The 15,670-nt window shown below is 33.7% G+C and overlaps 1 protein-coding gene across 3 annotated transcripts in view; it reads left to right on the top strand.

The window, feature by feature from the left end:
* BARD1 (BRCA1 associated RING domain 1) overlaps positions 1-15,460 on the top strand; it is a 79,146-nt gene extending 63,686 nt beyond the window's left edge. For all 3 annotated transcript variants that reach the window (XM_081261597.1, XM_081261599.1, XM_081261598.1), the window contains 2 exons: positions 11,678-11,775; positions 12,732-15,460. In XM_081261597.1, coding sequence (XP_081117723.1) covers positions 11,678-11,775; positions 12,732-13,064 — 431 coding nt within the window. In that variant the 3' untranslated portion in view covers positions 13,065-15,460. The remainder of the gene's footprint in view (positions 1-11,677; positions 11,776-12,731) is intronic.
* Positions 15,461-15,670: the final 210 nt, after the last annotated feature.

Below are 15,670 nucleotides of genomic sequence, written 5' to 3'. Positions count from 1 at the left end.
TAATGTAAAAACATTTGCAAAAAAAGAAATTATTTTATTTTACAACCCAGATATTGATTATGATTAGACTCCGAAGAGAAATTCCTGTTTATTTTACTTATATACTATTATTTTGAATGACATAAGTTCCTACTTTAGATCTAATGACATGTTTTATTAGGACTTTTGGTTTTGCCATGAAGTGATGTTTGATTAAATTTTTTTAAAGGACATTTGTTGTTATCCAAGAGTGATACTTAATTCTGATTACTGATGCTATTTCAGTTACAAATAACTGGCAGCTCCAAAACAACAACAATTTGTTAAAATATTTATATATGTTCTAGCCTTTGAAGAGAATGAGTACATTCTGTGACCTTCTATGTAGGGTTAATCCCTTCCTTTTGGATACTTGAAACAGATCTTTATTTTGAAGCTTTATTCCGTCTTCATTTTATTCTCTGATCATATTGCATAGATGTGGATTCATGAGCTCCTTTTTCCTATTCCCTCTGCGTTGTATGTTCCTTTTTGTTTTCCCCTTCTAAAACTAGAAGTAACCAGGCTTAATATAAATCCAAGAACATCATTTGTGATTCATACTGCTAAAATGGAAAATATGCTTTTATGAGGTAGGAGGCAGGAGTGGTTACTAGTGATAATAGAATAAACAAATACCTCTCTGTACAGTATAAGTTTCTTTTTTAAAAAATTGTACAGCCCTGAGATTTCTAAGCTACATTAATATGCAAATATTCTAGGCTTTGTGAAGGTAGCCAAAGCTGCCTTAATGAGTTTAAGTTAATGACTTTGAGTCAAGTAGTATGTTGGGTTTGTATATATATACACATATAAAGTATTAAGATCCCAGAGTAAGGAAAGTTTACATGAAATGATGGATATGATCAGGAATAAATCTAGGCTAGAAGAATCTCTTCATTTCAGTAGCTAGGTTGTTGCTACTATTATTTGTTTTTCAGTCAAAATCTTTGAACATGTGAAAAGAAAGATGAAATAAAGCATACATTTTATAAAGATAATGGCTTTTTTGACACATTTTAAAGTATGTATCATTCTGGCATGTGAAGAAATCTATGTTTTCATAAATAACATTATTTACTCATGTAGTCATTTCATTTTGGAAATCACTAGCTGAGACAGCTAACAAAAATGTGACCTTGCATTTGCTCCTTTTTTTTCCTTCAGAAGGGAGAATAAGAGTCTGTCTTTCTGCTGAAATATTTTGGTAGCAGATGATGGAATAACTGTGTACTTCATTAAAACATTTATTACAAATATTAAATAGTTCAGTTTAGTTTCATAAGTATTTTAAATTGGTAGAAAATGATTTTGTTAGTTTTAAAATCTTATATAGAGAGATTAAAGATTATGATATTTACTATACCTTAGATGAGTTAATTATTAGGAATTTGTGAAAGTTTTCATATTTTGTTTTAAATGGAAATAGGTTAAGAATTCTTGTTACAGATTGCTTAGCTTTTACTGAGTTAATAAAACCTTAAAATAACCATTATTTAGGCCTGCTAAATATGTAGTGTTTGGTAGATTCTTCCATTTCATTTGATATTAATCTGTCATAATTTAAACTGTTGTCAGTTAATTTTAAAGCATCTCATTTTCTTTTTTTACTTACTTAGTAAATTAGTTCAGTTTGTTTACTTCAAAGGAGGTTCATTGGAAGTTGTATAGATTTGTGACTATGGTAATGTCTACTGAGGAGTATGTCCTCATTCTGAAACCTGTAGGGTGTAAGTTAGAGTGGCAGCTTTGGCATCAGTCAAGTTAAATGAGCTCATTGATCCACAGAGGCAAAGCCAAGTGCATTATCCCTCTCACTGTACCATCCTTTCCCCCTCAAAGTAGTCATCAGTTTTTGCCATTTTTGGCATACTTTTTGGCTAATCTCTGAAAAATAATTTTTATTTCTATTAAGTACTTATGTGATTTATCGTAAGAGAAGTTATAGTTCCTTGGATGCTTTGTTTTTTTATGACTGAGAATAAAGATTTAAGGAAAAAAATGGCTCAGGCGTTGGAGGATATGAGTTTTCATTTCAGTTGTTTCACTGGGAAAGCTGCTTAAATCTTTTATGATTTATGGAATCTATTTGATCCCTGTAGGCATTCGAGTTGCAACCCTTGGACTAGATGTCACTCTCACTTTTCAAAAATTTTTTAAGATTTTCTGTGCTATGACAGCAGCTCTACCAAAATACTTTGTCACCATTCAAACATGTTGCTTTAGACCTAGGAAATAGTTTCTTAGTTTTTAGTGGGGAAAGAAAGAACTATTTTTTTTTTTTCATTCATCTTTAGTTGCTACTAGGCAGCATAAGGAGTTGACAGATTGTTACTTATAGTAAAATAGTATCAGCAGAGATTTTTGGTTTAGTAAATATAACTAGAGTACTGGATTTTTCTGACCCTTACAGAAAATTTTCAACTGCCACAGAGCTGACATTTGTATGAATGCAGGCATACGCACACTATAAAAGTAGCAGTGCTTCCCATTGGAGGTGCCACGTGGCTCTCTTGATGTATGCCATTTTATTTCTCTTGCTGCCATACTTAACCAAATTCTAATGTCTGTTCAGGCTACATTCTTTTGACTGGCTGGTGGCACACGTTGTTAGGATCAGTTGACACCATTTTAATGTGTTAATTGTGATAGTTTAAATAACCAGCCAGATGAACCCATAAAATGGATAAGCAACCAGCATAGGTACAAACCACTTCCTTATTTCTGTAATTAGATATTAGCTACTTCTGATATAGTAGGTATCAGAGCAGCGTTTAGTGTTTGGTCCTTGGCTCTGTGTGCTGGTGTACTCATTCACCTAAAGAAACTGTTGCAGATACTCTGTAAATATCCTTAGGAAGGACATTTAGGAAGGGGACTGCAGTCCAAAATGATTTAAAAAAAAGAGAAGAAGAAGAAATGAAAATTATTATCACATGTAAAATAATGAATTTAAGTTAATGATTTTACTACATTGGTAGTACCTTTTGGATGGTATTTAGTATAGAAACAGTATATGATATAATGTCATTGAGCACACTGGCAGTGTTTCTAGGATGGTATTTTGACCTTGTTAAAATTTTTATTTTGAGTTTCATTTTCAATATGTGTTAGAGTTAAATCTTTTATGTTAGATTCATTAGTTTTTTACTTAGTTGTCATTAAAAAATTTGATACTAAAATTTATTATGTGCAAAAAACAATTTATAGAATATTTATAAATTGCAAATACTAGGATTCGAAAATTCATCTTAGCAAATTCAGGTGATATGATTATTCTATTAAAAACAATGAGGGAAACAGATTTGAGCCCTATGACATAGGCAAAACCAACAAATTAAGACTCACATGATAGGGAATTATGAATGTCCTGGGTATATTGGAATATATATTAACCACTCCAAGTTAAGGAAAAAGGTCTCTTGACAGAGCTCTGTTTTCTGAGACATGGAGTATTAAGTTATTAAATCTTCTGATATTATATATTAAGCAATATTTTGGAATCGGCAGTTAAAGCAGCTTTAAAGCTTTGGACATATTCACAGTCGTGTCTTTTAGAAGGTTTATTTGTGTACCAGAAAGGTATATTTTAATGTAAAATGCCACAAGCATTAGAAAACTGAGTGGACTTGGGTTCCAGTCCCATTCTACCACTTACTAGCTAATGGTTTAAGTCACTTAACTTCTTTTGCTTCAGTTCTCTCCCCTGAAATAGAAATAATATACAGTAAATCCTCATTGTTCAATAATTCTTTCTATTTTTGAATTTGTATACTTCTAAAATTTTGTAATCCCACAATCAGTGCGTTGCTTTTGTAGGCATAGGCAGAGTAGCTTAGACTTTTGAGTTGCCAAATGAGCACGTTCCCAGCTAAGGTCAGAGATGTTCTGCCACCTTTCTTCAGCTCTTACTCTAAACAATGAAGTATCCCTTTCACACTTTTAAACAGTGCATGGTTTTCAGAATTCTGTTCATTTTTGTTCATAATTTCACTTTTTAAAATGGCCCCTAAATACAGTGTTGTTGTGCTGACCAGTGTTCCTATAGTCAAGAATCAACCTTTCAGAGAAAACACTTGTTAGAAAAACTTTGTTACAGCCCAAATTGTAGAGCTCTTGGATAAAAACAATAGATGACTAAGGTTTGTTTTTTTTTTTTTTAAAAAAAAACACAAACACATTGTCCTGAGTAATACCAGCTACTGAGTAGACTAAACCTCTGGAGTATTGCAAGTTTGAGGTCAGCCTCAGCAAATTTGTGAGGCCCTCTCTCAAAAAATACAAGGACCTGGGATATAGCTCCGTGGTAAAGTGTCCCTGGGTTCAATCCCCAATATTAAACAACAACAACAAATCGCAAACACACATAAAACATGATTAAGTTTTGGTCAATAAACAAAAATGTTGGGACCAATTATAGGAGCCTAACCATGTATTTACTCTTAAGAGCAATAGTTCAGTGTCCTCAGCATTTTTATAGAACCATGACTGCTGCAGATAATGAATATCTACTTTAACAATCTTGCTGGATTGGGGGAATGTTCTAAATGCCTACAACTCATATAGTAGCAGTTATCGTAATAATTTTTATCAGGGTCTTTCCTTAGAACAAATAATTGTATCTTTGGTCATTTTAAATGAGAAGTCATTTTAAAAAGAAAGTATAATGGAATAAATTGGGCTTTAATTTTGTTTTTCCTTTTTTCCTTTAATTTAACCGGAAAGTTATGAGTATATGATTTAAGCAGATTTTCTACACTTTTTAAAAAGTATATATTCTTTTTAAATTACTTGGGTGAACTTATGATTGTGATTATTATGTTTTGTGGACAATTAATGTTTGAGTATTAGGCAGTGTTTACACATTCCTAGTACAATAATGCATTCTGCTCCTAGCGTGAGTATTAATGTAACAGATTCAGAGTTTATATAAAGTGCTGCTGCCATGATGGTTCTTCACTAATGAGAATTTATGAGAAGAAAGTTTTGTCTTATATTATAAAGGAGTAGAGATAATACCTTGCATCTTATCTGATCATAATGGAATGAAACTGGAAATCAACGAAAAAGAAGGAAGGAAAAATCATGCATCACTTGGAGAATGAACAATAGGTTACTGAATGATCAATGAGTTATAGAAGACATCAAGGAGGAAATTAAAAAATTCTTAGAGATAAATGAAAACACAGACACAACATATCGGAATCTATGGGACACAATGAAAGCAGTTCTAAGAGGAAAATTCATTGCTTGGAGTTCATTCCTTAAAAAAAGAAAAAAACAACAAATAAATGATCTCACACTTCATCTCAAAATCCTAGAAAAAGAAGAGCAAAACAACAGCAAAAGAAGGAGAAGGCAAGAAATAATTAAAATCAGAGCTGAAATTAATGAAATCGAAACAAAAGAAACAATTGAAAAAATTGACAAAACTAAAAGTTGGTTCTTTGAAAAAATAAATAAGATCGACAGATTCTTAGCCATGCTAACGAAGAGAAGAAGAGAGAGAACCCAAATTACTAGCATACGGGATGAAAAAGGCAATATCACAACAGACACTTCAGAAATACAGAAGATAATCAGAAATTATTTTGAATCCTTATACTCCAATAAAATAGAAGATAGTGAAGGTATCAATAAATTTCTTAAGTCATATGATCTGCCCAGATTGAGTCAGGAGGATATAGACAACCTAAACAGACCAATATCAATTGAGGAAATAGAAGAAGCCATCAAAAGACTACCAATTAAGAAAAGCCCAGGACCGGATGGGTATAAAACAGAGTTTTACAAAACCTTTAAAGAAGAACTAATACCAATACTTTTCAAGCTATTTCAAGAAATAGAAAAAGTGGGAGAACTTCCAAATTCATTCTACGAGGCCAACATCACCCTGATTCCTAAACCAGACAAAGACACTTCAAAGAAAGAAAACTACAGACCAATATCTCTAATGAACCTAGATGCAAAAATCCTCAATAAAATTTTGGTGAATCGGATACAAAGGCACATCAAAAAAATTGTGCATCATGATCAAGTAGGATTCATCCCTGGGATGCAAGGCTGGTTCAATATACGGAAATCAATAAATGTTATTCACCACATCAATAGACTTAAAGATAAGAACCATATGATCATCTCGATAGATGCAGAAAAAGCATTCGGCAAAGTACAGCATCCCTTTATGTTCAAAACTCTAGAAAACATAGGGATAACAGGAACATACCTCAATATTGTAAAAGCTATCTATGCTAAGCCTCAGGCTAGCATCATTCTGAATGGAGAAAAATTGAAGGCATTCCCTCTAAAATCTGGAACAAGACAGGGATGCCCTCTCTCACCACTTCTGTTCAACATAGTTCTCGAAACACTGGCCAGCGCAATTAGACAAAAGAAATTAAAGGCATAAAAATAGGAAAAGAAGAACTTAAATTATCACTATTTGCAGACGACATGATTCTATACCTAGCAGACCCAAAAGGGTCTACAAGAAACTATTAGAGCTAATAAATGAATTCATCAAAGTGGCAGGATATAAAATCAACACGCATAAATCAAAGGCATTCCTGTATATCAGCGACAAATCCTCTGAAATGGAAATGAGGACAATCACTCCATTCACAATATCCTCAAAAAAAATAAAATACTTGGGAATCAACCTAACAAAAGAGGTGAAAGACTTATACAATGAAAACTACAGAACCCTAAAGAGAGAAATAGAAGAAGATCTTAGAAGATGGAAAAATATACCCTGTTCATGGATAGGCAGAACTATCATCAAAATGGCGATATTACCAAAAGTTCTCTATAGGTTTAATGCAATGCCAATCAAAATCCCAATGGCATTTCTTGTAGAAATAGATAAAGCAATCATGAAATTCATATGGAAAAATAAAAGACCCAGAATAGCAAAAACAACTCTAAGCAGGAAGTGTGAATCAGGCAGTATAGCGATAACAGACTTCAACCTATACTACAGAGTAATAGTAACAAAAACAGCATGGTACTGGTACCAAAACAGGCGTGTGGACCAATGGTACAGAATAGAGGACAGGGAAACCAATCCACAAAATTACAACTATCTTATATTTGATAAAGGGGCTAAAAGCATGCAATGGAGGAAGGATAGCATCTTCAACAAATGGTGCTGGGAAAACTGGAAATCCATATGCAACAAAATGAAACTGAATCCCTTTCTCTCGCCATGCACAAAAGTTAACTCAAAATGGATCAAGGAGCTTGATATCAAATCAGAGACACAGCGTCTGATACAAGGAAAAGTTGGCTAGGATCTACATACTGTGGGGTCGGGCTCCAAATTCCTTAATAGGACACCCATAGCACAAGAGTTAATAACTAGAATCAACAAATGGGAGTTACTTAAACTAAAAAGTTTTTTTCTCAGCAAAAGAAACAATAAGAGAGGTAAATAGGGAGCCTACATCATGGGAACAAATCTTTACTCTTCACACTTCAGATAGAGCCCTAATATCCAGAGTATACAAAGAACTCAAAAAATTAAACAATAAGAAAACAAATAACCCAATCAACAAATGGGCCAAGGACCTGAACAGACACTTTTCAGTGAAGGACATACAATCAATCAACAAGTACATGAAAAAATGCTCACCATCTCTAGCAGTCAAAGAAATGCAAATCAAAACCACCCTAAGATACCATCTCACTCCAGTAAGATTGGCAGCCATTATGAAGTCAAACAACAACAAGTGCTGTCCAGGATGTGGGGAAAGGGGTATACTTGTACATTGCTGGTGGGACTGCAAATTGGTGCAGCCATTTTGGAAAGCAGTATGGAGATTTCTTGGAAAGCTGGGAATGGAACCACCATTTGACCCAGCTATTCCCCTTCTCGGTCTATTCCCTAAAGACATAAAAAGAGCGTACTACAGGGACACTGCTACAGCGATGTTCATAGCAGCACAATTCACAATAGCTAGACTGTGGAACCAACCTAGATCCCCTTCAATAGACGAATGGATTAAAAAAAAATGTGGCATTTATACACAATGGAATATTACTCTGCATTAAAAAATGACAAAATCATGATGGAATTTGCAGGGAAATGGATGGCATTAGAGCAGATTATGCTAAGTGAAGCTAGCCAATCCCTAAAATCAAATGCCAAATGTCTTCTTTGATATAAGCAGAGTAACTAAGAACAGAGTAGGGAGGAAGAGCATGAGAAGAAGATTAACATTAAACAGGGAGGAGAGGTGGAAGGGAAAGGGAGATAGAAGGGAAATTGCATGGAAATGGATGGAGACCCTCATGGTTATACAAAATTACATATAAGAGGAAGTGAGGGGAAAGGGGAAAAAAAACAACAAGGGGGAGAAATGAATTATAGTAGATGGGGTAGAGAGAGAAGATGGGAGGGGAGGGCGGATAGTAGTGGATAGGAAAGGCAGCAGAATACAACAAACACTAGTATGGCAATATGTAAATCAGTGGATGTGTAATCCATGTGATTCTGCAATCTGTATACGGGGTAAAAGTGGGAGTTCATAACCCACTTGAATCAAAGTGTGAAATATGATATGTCAAGAACTATGTAATGTTTTGAACAACCAACAATAAAAATTTTTTAAAAAAAGAAAGTTTTGTCTTAGAGGATTTACAAGTGTAAGAAGAATAAACTTAATAAATAAGCAAGTAAATTTTGTTCACATTCTACTGTTTGTGCCTAGAGAAGTAACAATAAAAAAACTTGACTTTCCATATTTTCTTACTGATATTCTGCTTTTTCTTTCAACGTTGAATTTTTTGTTGTTGTTTAATACCATAAATAATAAAGACCTACATCCAAATCACTAATCCTTCTAGAATATTTTATTGGCAGCTTTTAAATATTGAAGATAAATTGATCCTACTTTATTTTAGAAACAATTTTACACTCAGATGTCTTTCTTTCCTTTGCTGTTTTATGTACCTTGACTTGAGCTTGTCTTGATGGCATCCTTAACATCTTTAGCACAATTTTAATGAAAAACTAAATTTGATAATGGATTAATTGCTTACCAATAAATGAAAATAAAGCAATAAAATTTCACTTTAAACACCCAGTTAAAATAAAGCCTTTCAATTTTAATGGAAGTGATCAGTTAGATTATGGAATTAAAGAGTGGCAGGAAACAGTAGGAATATAAAAAAATGAGTAATACTTCCCTTCTTAGGGGCAGAGACTAACTCTTTTGTACATAATAGGCACTTAATAATTAAGGTACAGGAAGAGCACTACAGTGAAAAGCTATTTTGTTAGGAAGTAGTTAGCTTCAATTTGGCCATATTACCAGTGATCTTAACAAATCACTTTATGCTTCTGCACTTGACTTTTCAAATCAATAAAATAAGAAAGTTGGGCAAGACCATTAGGATCTTTTCTAGGTCTTTAATTCCATAATTTTAAATATTTTCAAAATCCAAGTGTTCAAAGAAGACTTTGGAATAAATATTAATAAATAGGGTTCAAATATCCCATTTTTCCTCAAAACGTATTAAGTTTTTTCAATTTTTGTCTCTTATTGCAAGTTCTGCAGATTGATTCATGTAGACATTTATGAAGTTTCATTATTTTGTGAGTTTAGGATAATAGAGAAGAAAGTTTAAAAAGAGTTGTCTCATAAAGTCGAGCTCAGCCTAAAGTGAGATGTTGTTGACTTTTGCAAAGCACTGAGTTTGTCTTATACAGCATCAGGTTTGCTCTTAAGGTAACATAGGGCAAGAGTCCTTTTATCATACTCAAATGCAATCTGGGACAGTTCTGATGCTTTGAGTGATTATCTTTTGTTTCTGGGCCACCCTTCAGTTCAGAAAGGAGCCCTTTTACAAATATATACCATTTATAAGCTAAGAGAGTCTTCTTCTACATTGGAGTTACTCTACTTTTGAATTAAGTAGGGATTACCTGGACAGAATTTTATCACCAACATTTTTCAGGTTTTCTAATATGATGTTAAATCAATTTGTTTCCAGCATATATGCATAATTCACAATTGAAAGTAGATATTTATGTAGCTGTTAGTTTTTTTCTGGTTAAGTTTTAAGCTAGTAGATATCAAGTGATAAAAGATACAACATTTTTACATAAAAAAAAAAACTTAAAAATAGCTAAGAATTTGAACTATAATTCTGAAGTCTTATAGATGCTGTGTTTTTTTTTTTTTTAAATTTTGTTCCTACAAATCCTCATGGAATTTCCTCAATGATAAAATTGAGGTTATTGATCACAATAATGTCAAAGACAAATAACAAATGATTTGAAGGCTTTGTTTTTATCATGAAGGTAATTATTACACAATTTAGTTTCTAGAACACTTCTTGCGTTTTTATCCACAAGAAGCTCTGTGAGTGAAGTAGGTGATATTGTTAGTTTCATTTTTTCTCTTTTCATAGGCAAGGAAACTAAGGTTAAAGAGTTTAAATAATATTCCAAAGAAAATGATTGGGATAACAAAGTCATTTGACTTCAAATCTTAAATTGAGTTTTTTCTGTGCCATCAAACCTAGGAGTATGGTAAATATATATACATGGCATTGATGTATATATATTTACCATTGATGGTGCCTTTCAATACACTAAGATGTGGTCTTTAGATTAAGCTGCTTGGGTACTCCCATCTGATGATCTTTGGCACCCGAAGACTCCTGTTATCTCCAAACTTAGCTAGACAGTTGGTGCTGGCTGTTAGCAGGTGGTCCTGCTTAGGACTTCTCCTCCCAGGAGCCCATTAGAGGAATGACTTTAGGTAGCATCATGCTGCGCACTGGTTGCCCTTGCTTTATAAACTGAATCTGAGCACACGTATGCAAGCCATCAGAAGACTGTTCTTTTTCTTGTGAAGCCCAACCAAATATTCTCTAAACTAGTGACTTCAATGTCAAATCCCAGGCAATAAACGCTGCTTATTTTTTTTTTATTTTAACAGGTACTGTCGAACCTCTATCATATGACTAGCTATGTAGGTGCTGTGGACTTAAGCATTTTTCCTAATGTTGAATTCTTTGCAGTCTAACAGCCAAAATGAGCAGTCAGATGATAAGTGCTTAGTTCAGATTATTGTGTGCTGGACTCAATGATGCCACAGTCCTCTGCATCCCACCCCACCCACCCTTGTGGTACTAAAGATTGAACCCAGGACCTTCCTTATGCATGCTAATAAATAAATGTTCTGCTACTGAGTGAACTCCCAGCCTTTTATTTATTTTGAGGCAGGATCTTGCTAAGCTACCCAGGCTGGCCTCAAACTTGCAGTCCTCTTGCCTCAGCCTTCTGAATAGCTGTGTGATGGACTTTTTTATTCACATTAATTTGGGTAATTGCTATTAGTAAAACTGTTTATATCTTTTCTTGTTTTTGAAATAGTGTATTGGTTTAGATTGTTCACAAAGGAGTTTAAAATTACTGTTCAGTACTAACTCATTGCTTAATCCTGAAGGAAGGATTTCTTATATTTTCTTTATATGGAATATCATTTTTGCTATATTTTGGCCTAAATGAAGTTTCTATTTCAGAATAATACTGAGAACAACCATGAAAAGGAAAAAAAAAAAAAAAAACTTTAGTAAATCGTCTAATTTCAATGAGAGAAAAATAGTGTTCACTTGATATTTATTTTGATTTGTCCTTGTATTTTGTCAGGGGTGAAGGTCTCTCTACAAAACAAAGTATGTGAACAGGAAGAAAAGTATGAAATTCCTGAAGGCCCACAGAGAAGCAGGCTCAACAGAGAACAGCTGGTATTTTTCTTTCCATACTACTTTCATTGTTCTTATTATGACTTCATATTATTATCACCATCAAGAAAAACTTCTTCTGCCCTTTCAGCAAGTACAGGTGACTGATTAAAATTTTAATTGTGCTTATTTCAAGCACTTGATTCTGAAAGATGATCACGATGTGCAGTAAAATCCAGAAGGTAATAATTTCATACTGTTAATGGATTTTTGGCATCTTGAACATTCCCATAAACCTTTCAGAATCTGAGGTAAATCTCAGATACAGGAAGTAGCTTGAAAGAAGACTTACAGCTGCTGCTCGGATTTAGTTACCATATGTTTTTATTGCTACATATTGCAGTTTTAATGGATAATATTCCATTATCATATTGATATATATAAATGTATTAGAAATGACAAAAAAAATTTATTGGAGGGAATTGTGAAACTATTTTTCTGTAAAGCACACAGAAGTATGTCTTGTAACTAATTGGGTTCCTAGCTATCATTTCATAATCTCTGGAACCCTTAGGTCATACTACCACTATGGCTGTCCTAAGGACCTGAAGTTGGAATTATGCAGGGATCTGATATGAGTGGGCAGAATTGGATGGTCTTTATAGTTTAGTCCAGTGTCCCTGAAGCATATCTCAGATATTCTAGGCCTAAGTATGCTGATAAAAGAGGTTTGATGAACATTGTTTAAAAAAATACAAAACACACTTAAGCTTTTAGGAGAGTGAAAAGGAATTGAGATGGTAGTGACTGATTGGTTAGAGAAAAAATTATAAATAGGAAACCGTTATTTGCATAAGTATTTTTCTTGATCCAGTTAGTTCAGTTGAAATACAGCTTGTACCAGCACCTCATTAAGTAGTATCTTAGCTGCTCTTGACTATTATTTTTATCCTTCATTCCTGTGCAGTGTTTTTAAATATTTCAATCAGCTTTTAACAAAATTTTCCTTGTTATTTCAGTTGCCAAAGCTATTTGATGGATGTTACTTCTATTTTGGGGGAACCTTCAAACATCACCCAAAGGACAACCTTATTAAGCTTGTCACTGCAGCAGGGGGCCAGATCCTCAGTAGAAAACCTAAGCCAGATAGTGATGTGACTCAAACCATCAATACAGTTGCGTACCATGCCAAGCCCGATTCTGATCAGCGCTTCTGCACACAGTATATCATCTATGAGGATTTGTCTAATTATCGCCCAGAAAGGGTTCGTCAGGGCAAAGTCTGGATGGCTCCTTCAAGCTGGTTTATAGACTGTGTGATGTCCTTTGAGTTGCTTCCTCTTGACAGCTGAATATCATACCAGATGAATATTTCAAATTGAAGTTGCACAGTTGTGTGAACCTAGCACAATCTTTGATCATTCGCATTTTTACAGATAGGTAGAGTCATTCACATTATTACTACTACTACTACTACTACTACTACTACTACTACTACTTTTTTAGTTTAAAAAAAAAAAAGATGCCAGATTAGGAATTCACACTCTGTGTTTAGCATTTAGATGCTGGGACCACTTTTAAAGAATTTTTCTTTCTGTACCTAGGATTATAGCTCAGTGGCTCAGTAGCTCAGTAGTAGAGCATTTGCCTAGTGTGCATAAGGCCCTGGATTTGATTCCCTAGCATTGAAAAAAACTTTTTTTTTCTTTTTAAGATGCCTGTTTTTGATTCATCATGTGCTTCTTTCTACTCTATCAGCTATCAAAGATTAATGAGAGGCTATGATGACTGTTGGTTAAATCTGTAAATGATATCATCATACTCTCAATTTTTTAATATTCTTTGATGTAAAAAGTCCACACCTGACATCAGCAAAAATTACTTTCCATCCTTTATTAAGCAGAATATTGTCAAATGATTTTTTTCTGCATTTAAAAGAGAGTACCTGGTCTAAATATGCCATCATAGGTGTTAAATCCTTCTATCTGCAATTGTCTTCATTTTATATTGTGTGTATTTAGTTTCTTATAATTTTCTTGAATATCTGTTTCTTAATTTTTATCCCTTTTTAAATCTTGTGTATTCATCAGGAAATCATGCTTTGAACCATGGCGGCATTGTTTTTTTGGTAGTGAAAATCAATGTTAAACCTGTTGTACATATTGTTAACTATCACTTTATAACTGTTTATCTGCTGTTATCTATTGTCTATGTGTATATAGAGTATTTTCTCTGACATATTTTAGTGTCAGCATTCCTTAGAAGGTGCCACCAATCCACAAAATTGTCAATCAGATGTCATTACCTTAGATTAGAAGTAGTTTTTTTTTTTTTTCCCCCCCTGGAAGACCTTGCTAGGTATTGCTAAAATAATTTTTTGTGTTTTGTTGTTGTTTTTATTTTTGTTTTACGGGGCTGAGAATTGAACCCAGGGCCTTGAGCATGCTAGGCAAGTGCTTTAACACTGAGATACACCCCCAGCCCAGTCTAAATAAAAATTTTAGGTTGGCATGTAGGGTAAAAGTTGGAGATTATTTGATTTAGAATGGATTTTTTTCCCCCAAGTAATACGAAAGGGCATAGCATTAAATGTATAGGTAAGCATGAGAAGGGATTGCTCCCGATACCAAAGCAGTCTGTTTTGCATAGTGGTCAGGGTTAGGACCAACCTGGGGAGCTTGCTTTATATAGTCTGAATATTCTCCTTGTACATCAACAGGAATAGAATACATAATTTTAAAACATTTTTTAAGAAGCAGAATTTTTGCCTGTTATGGGGACATACACCTATAATCCCAGCTATTCAGGATGCTGAGGCAGTAGGATCTCAAGTGCCAGCCTAGCCTGGGTAATTTAGTGAGACCCTGTCTCAAAAGAAAAAGGAGAAAAAACAGGATTCTTTATGAAATCTTTCTTAGAAATTGAATGTACTTAAAATATTACAGGCTTGGAGAAGGAGATGCTATGAGACTGCCACTTTGGTCTCTCACAAGCCAAAGAGAACAGTTTTATAACAGTGGAATAGAATATTCCTAATTTTTAAATACTGAGAATCTATGAGGCTAATCAAGATTTGAGACTCACTTATTTGAAACTTGGAGATTCTGCTGATAATTTGAAGATATATTTTACGTCAGTTCCTTTTTTGACATATTACTTTTTTCATGTCAACACATGTGTTAGGTGAACAAAAATAATATTTTTCTGACCCTGACATTACAGGGTGAATTAGCTCTGAAGCTCTCTTTCTCTACGGCCATTAATGTGTTTGTTCCACATTTCATTCTGATGGAGAATGATAACATCATTGCACCAAATGAATCTGACGAATTGGATAATGTCTGGCCTAAATAATTTATAACTGTGGGATTCGGTTGTCATTTTGGATTTATAACTTATTTTAAGTCACTTTCTGTTGCTTATGATCCTAGGTCACATTCCCAGACAGGTTTGTATCTTTTCCTCGCATCTGAATTCCTTTTTTGTGAAAACACTTTGGAGTTTCCTACTCACATTCCTTCATTCATTTTCTAGGTTTATTCTCCCTCTCTGCTTTCTTTCTCCTCCTCTAATAAGTAATATTTTTGGTTTCTTTAAATATTTATCTTGACAGCAGTTGGTTTATGTTAAGCTCTTGAAACCTGGAGTTATTGTATAGATATACTTGTAATTATTTTCATTTTTCAATCATATCTAAGCTTCCTTTTTATTTACCAAAAATCATTAAAGTTATTTGTGTTTCCATGTGTGTATGTCTTCTGTAAAATGATTTATTCTGCACTATTAGAGAAGACTGAGACTCAACGTGACTTGTGAGGAAATCTTTTAGCTTCTTGAACGTTAGCACTTTTTAAGTAATTTTACTTTTTAAGTGAAGTATATTAGATCCTTCATTATGTTAAATAAATTATTCTGAGTAGAGTGTAACTGATGGTTTGGAATCTTCAAGAGCACCAGT

Source organism: Spermophilus citellus (genome assembly GCF_964194105.1).
Source record: "Spermophilus citellus genome assembly, chromosome: 11".
Classification (NCBI taxonomy): Eukaryota; Metazoa; Chordata; class Mammalia; order Rodentia; family Sciuridae; genus Spermophilus; species Spermophilus citellus.
This window is presented reverse-complemented; position numbering and strand designations above follow the sequence as displayed.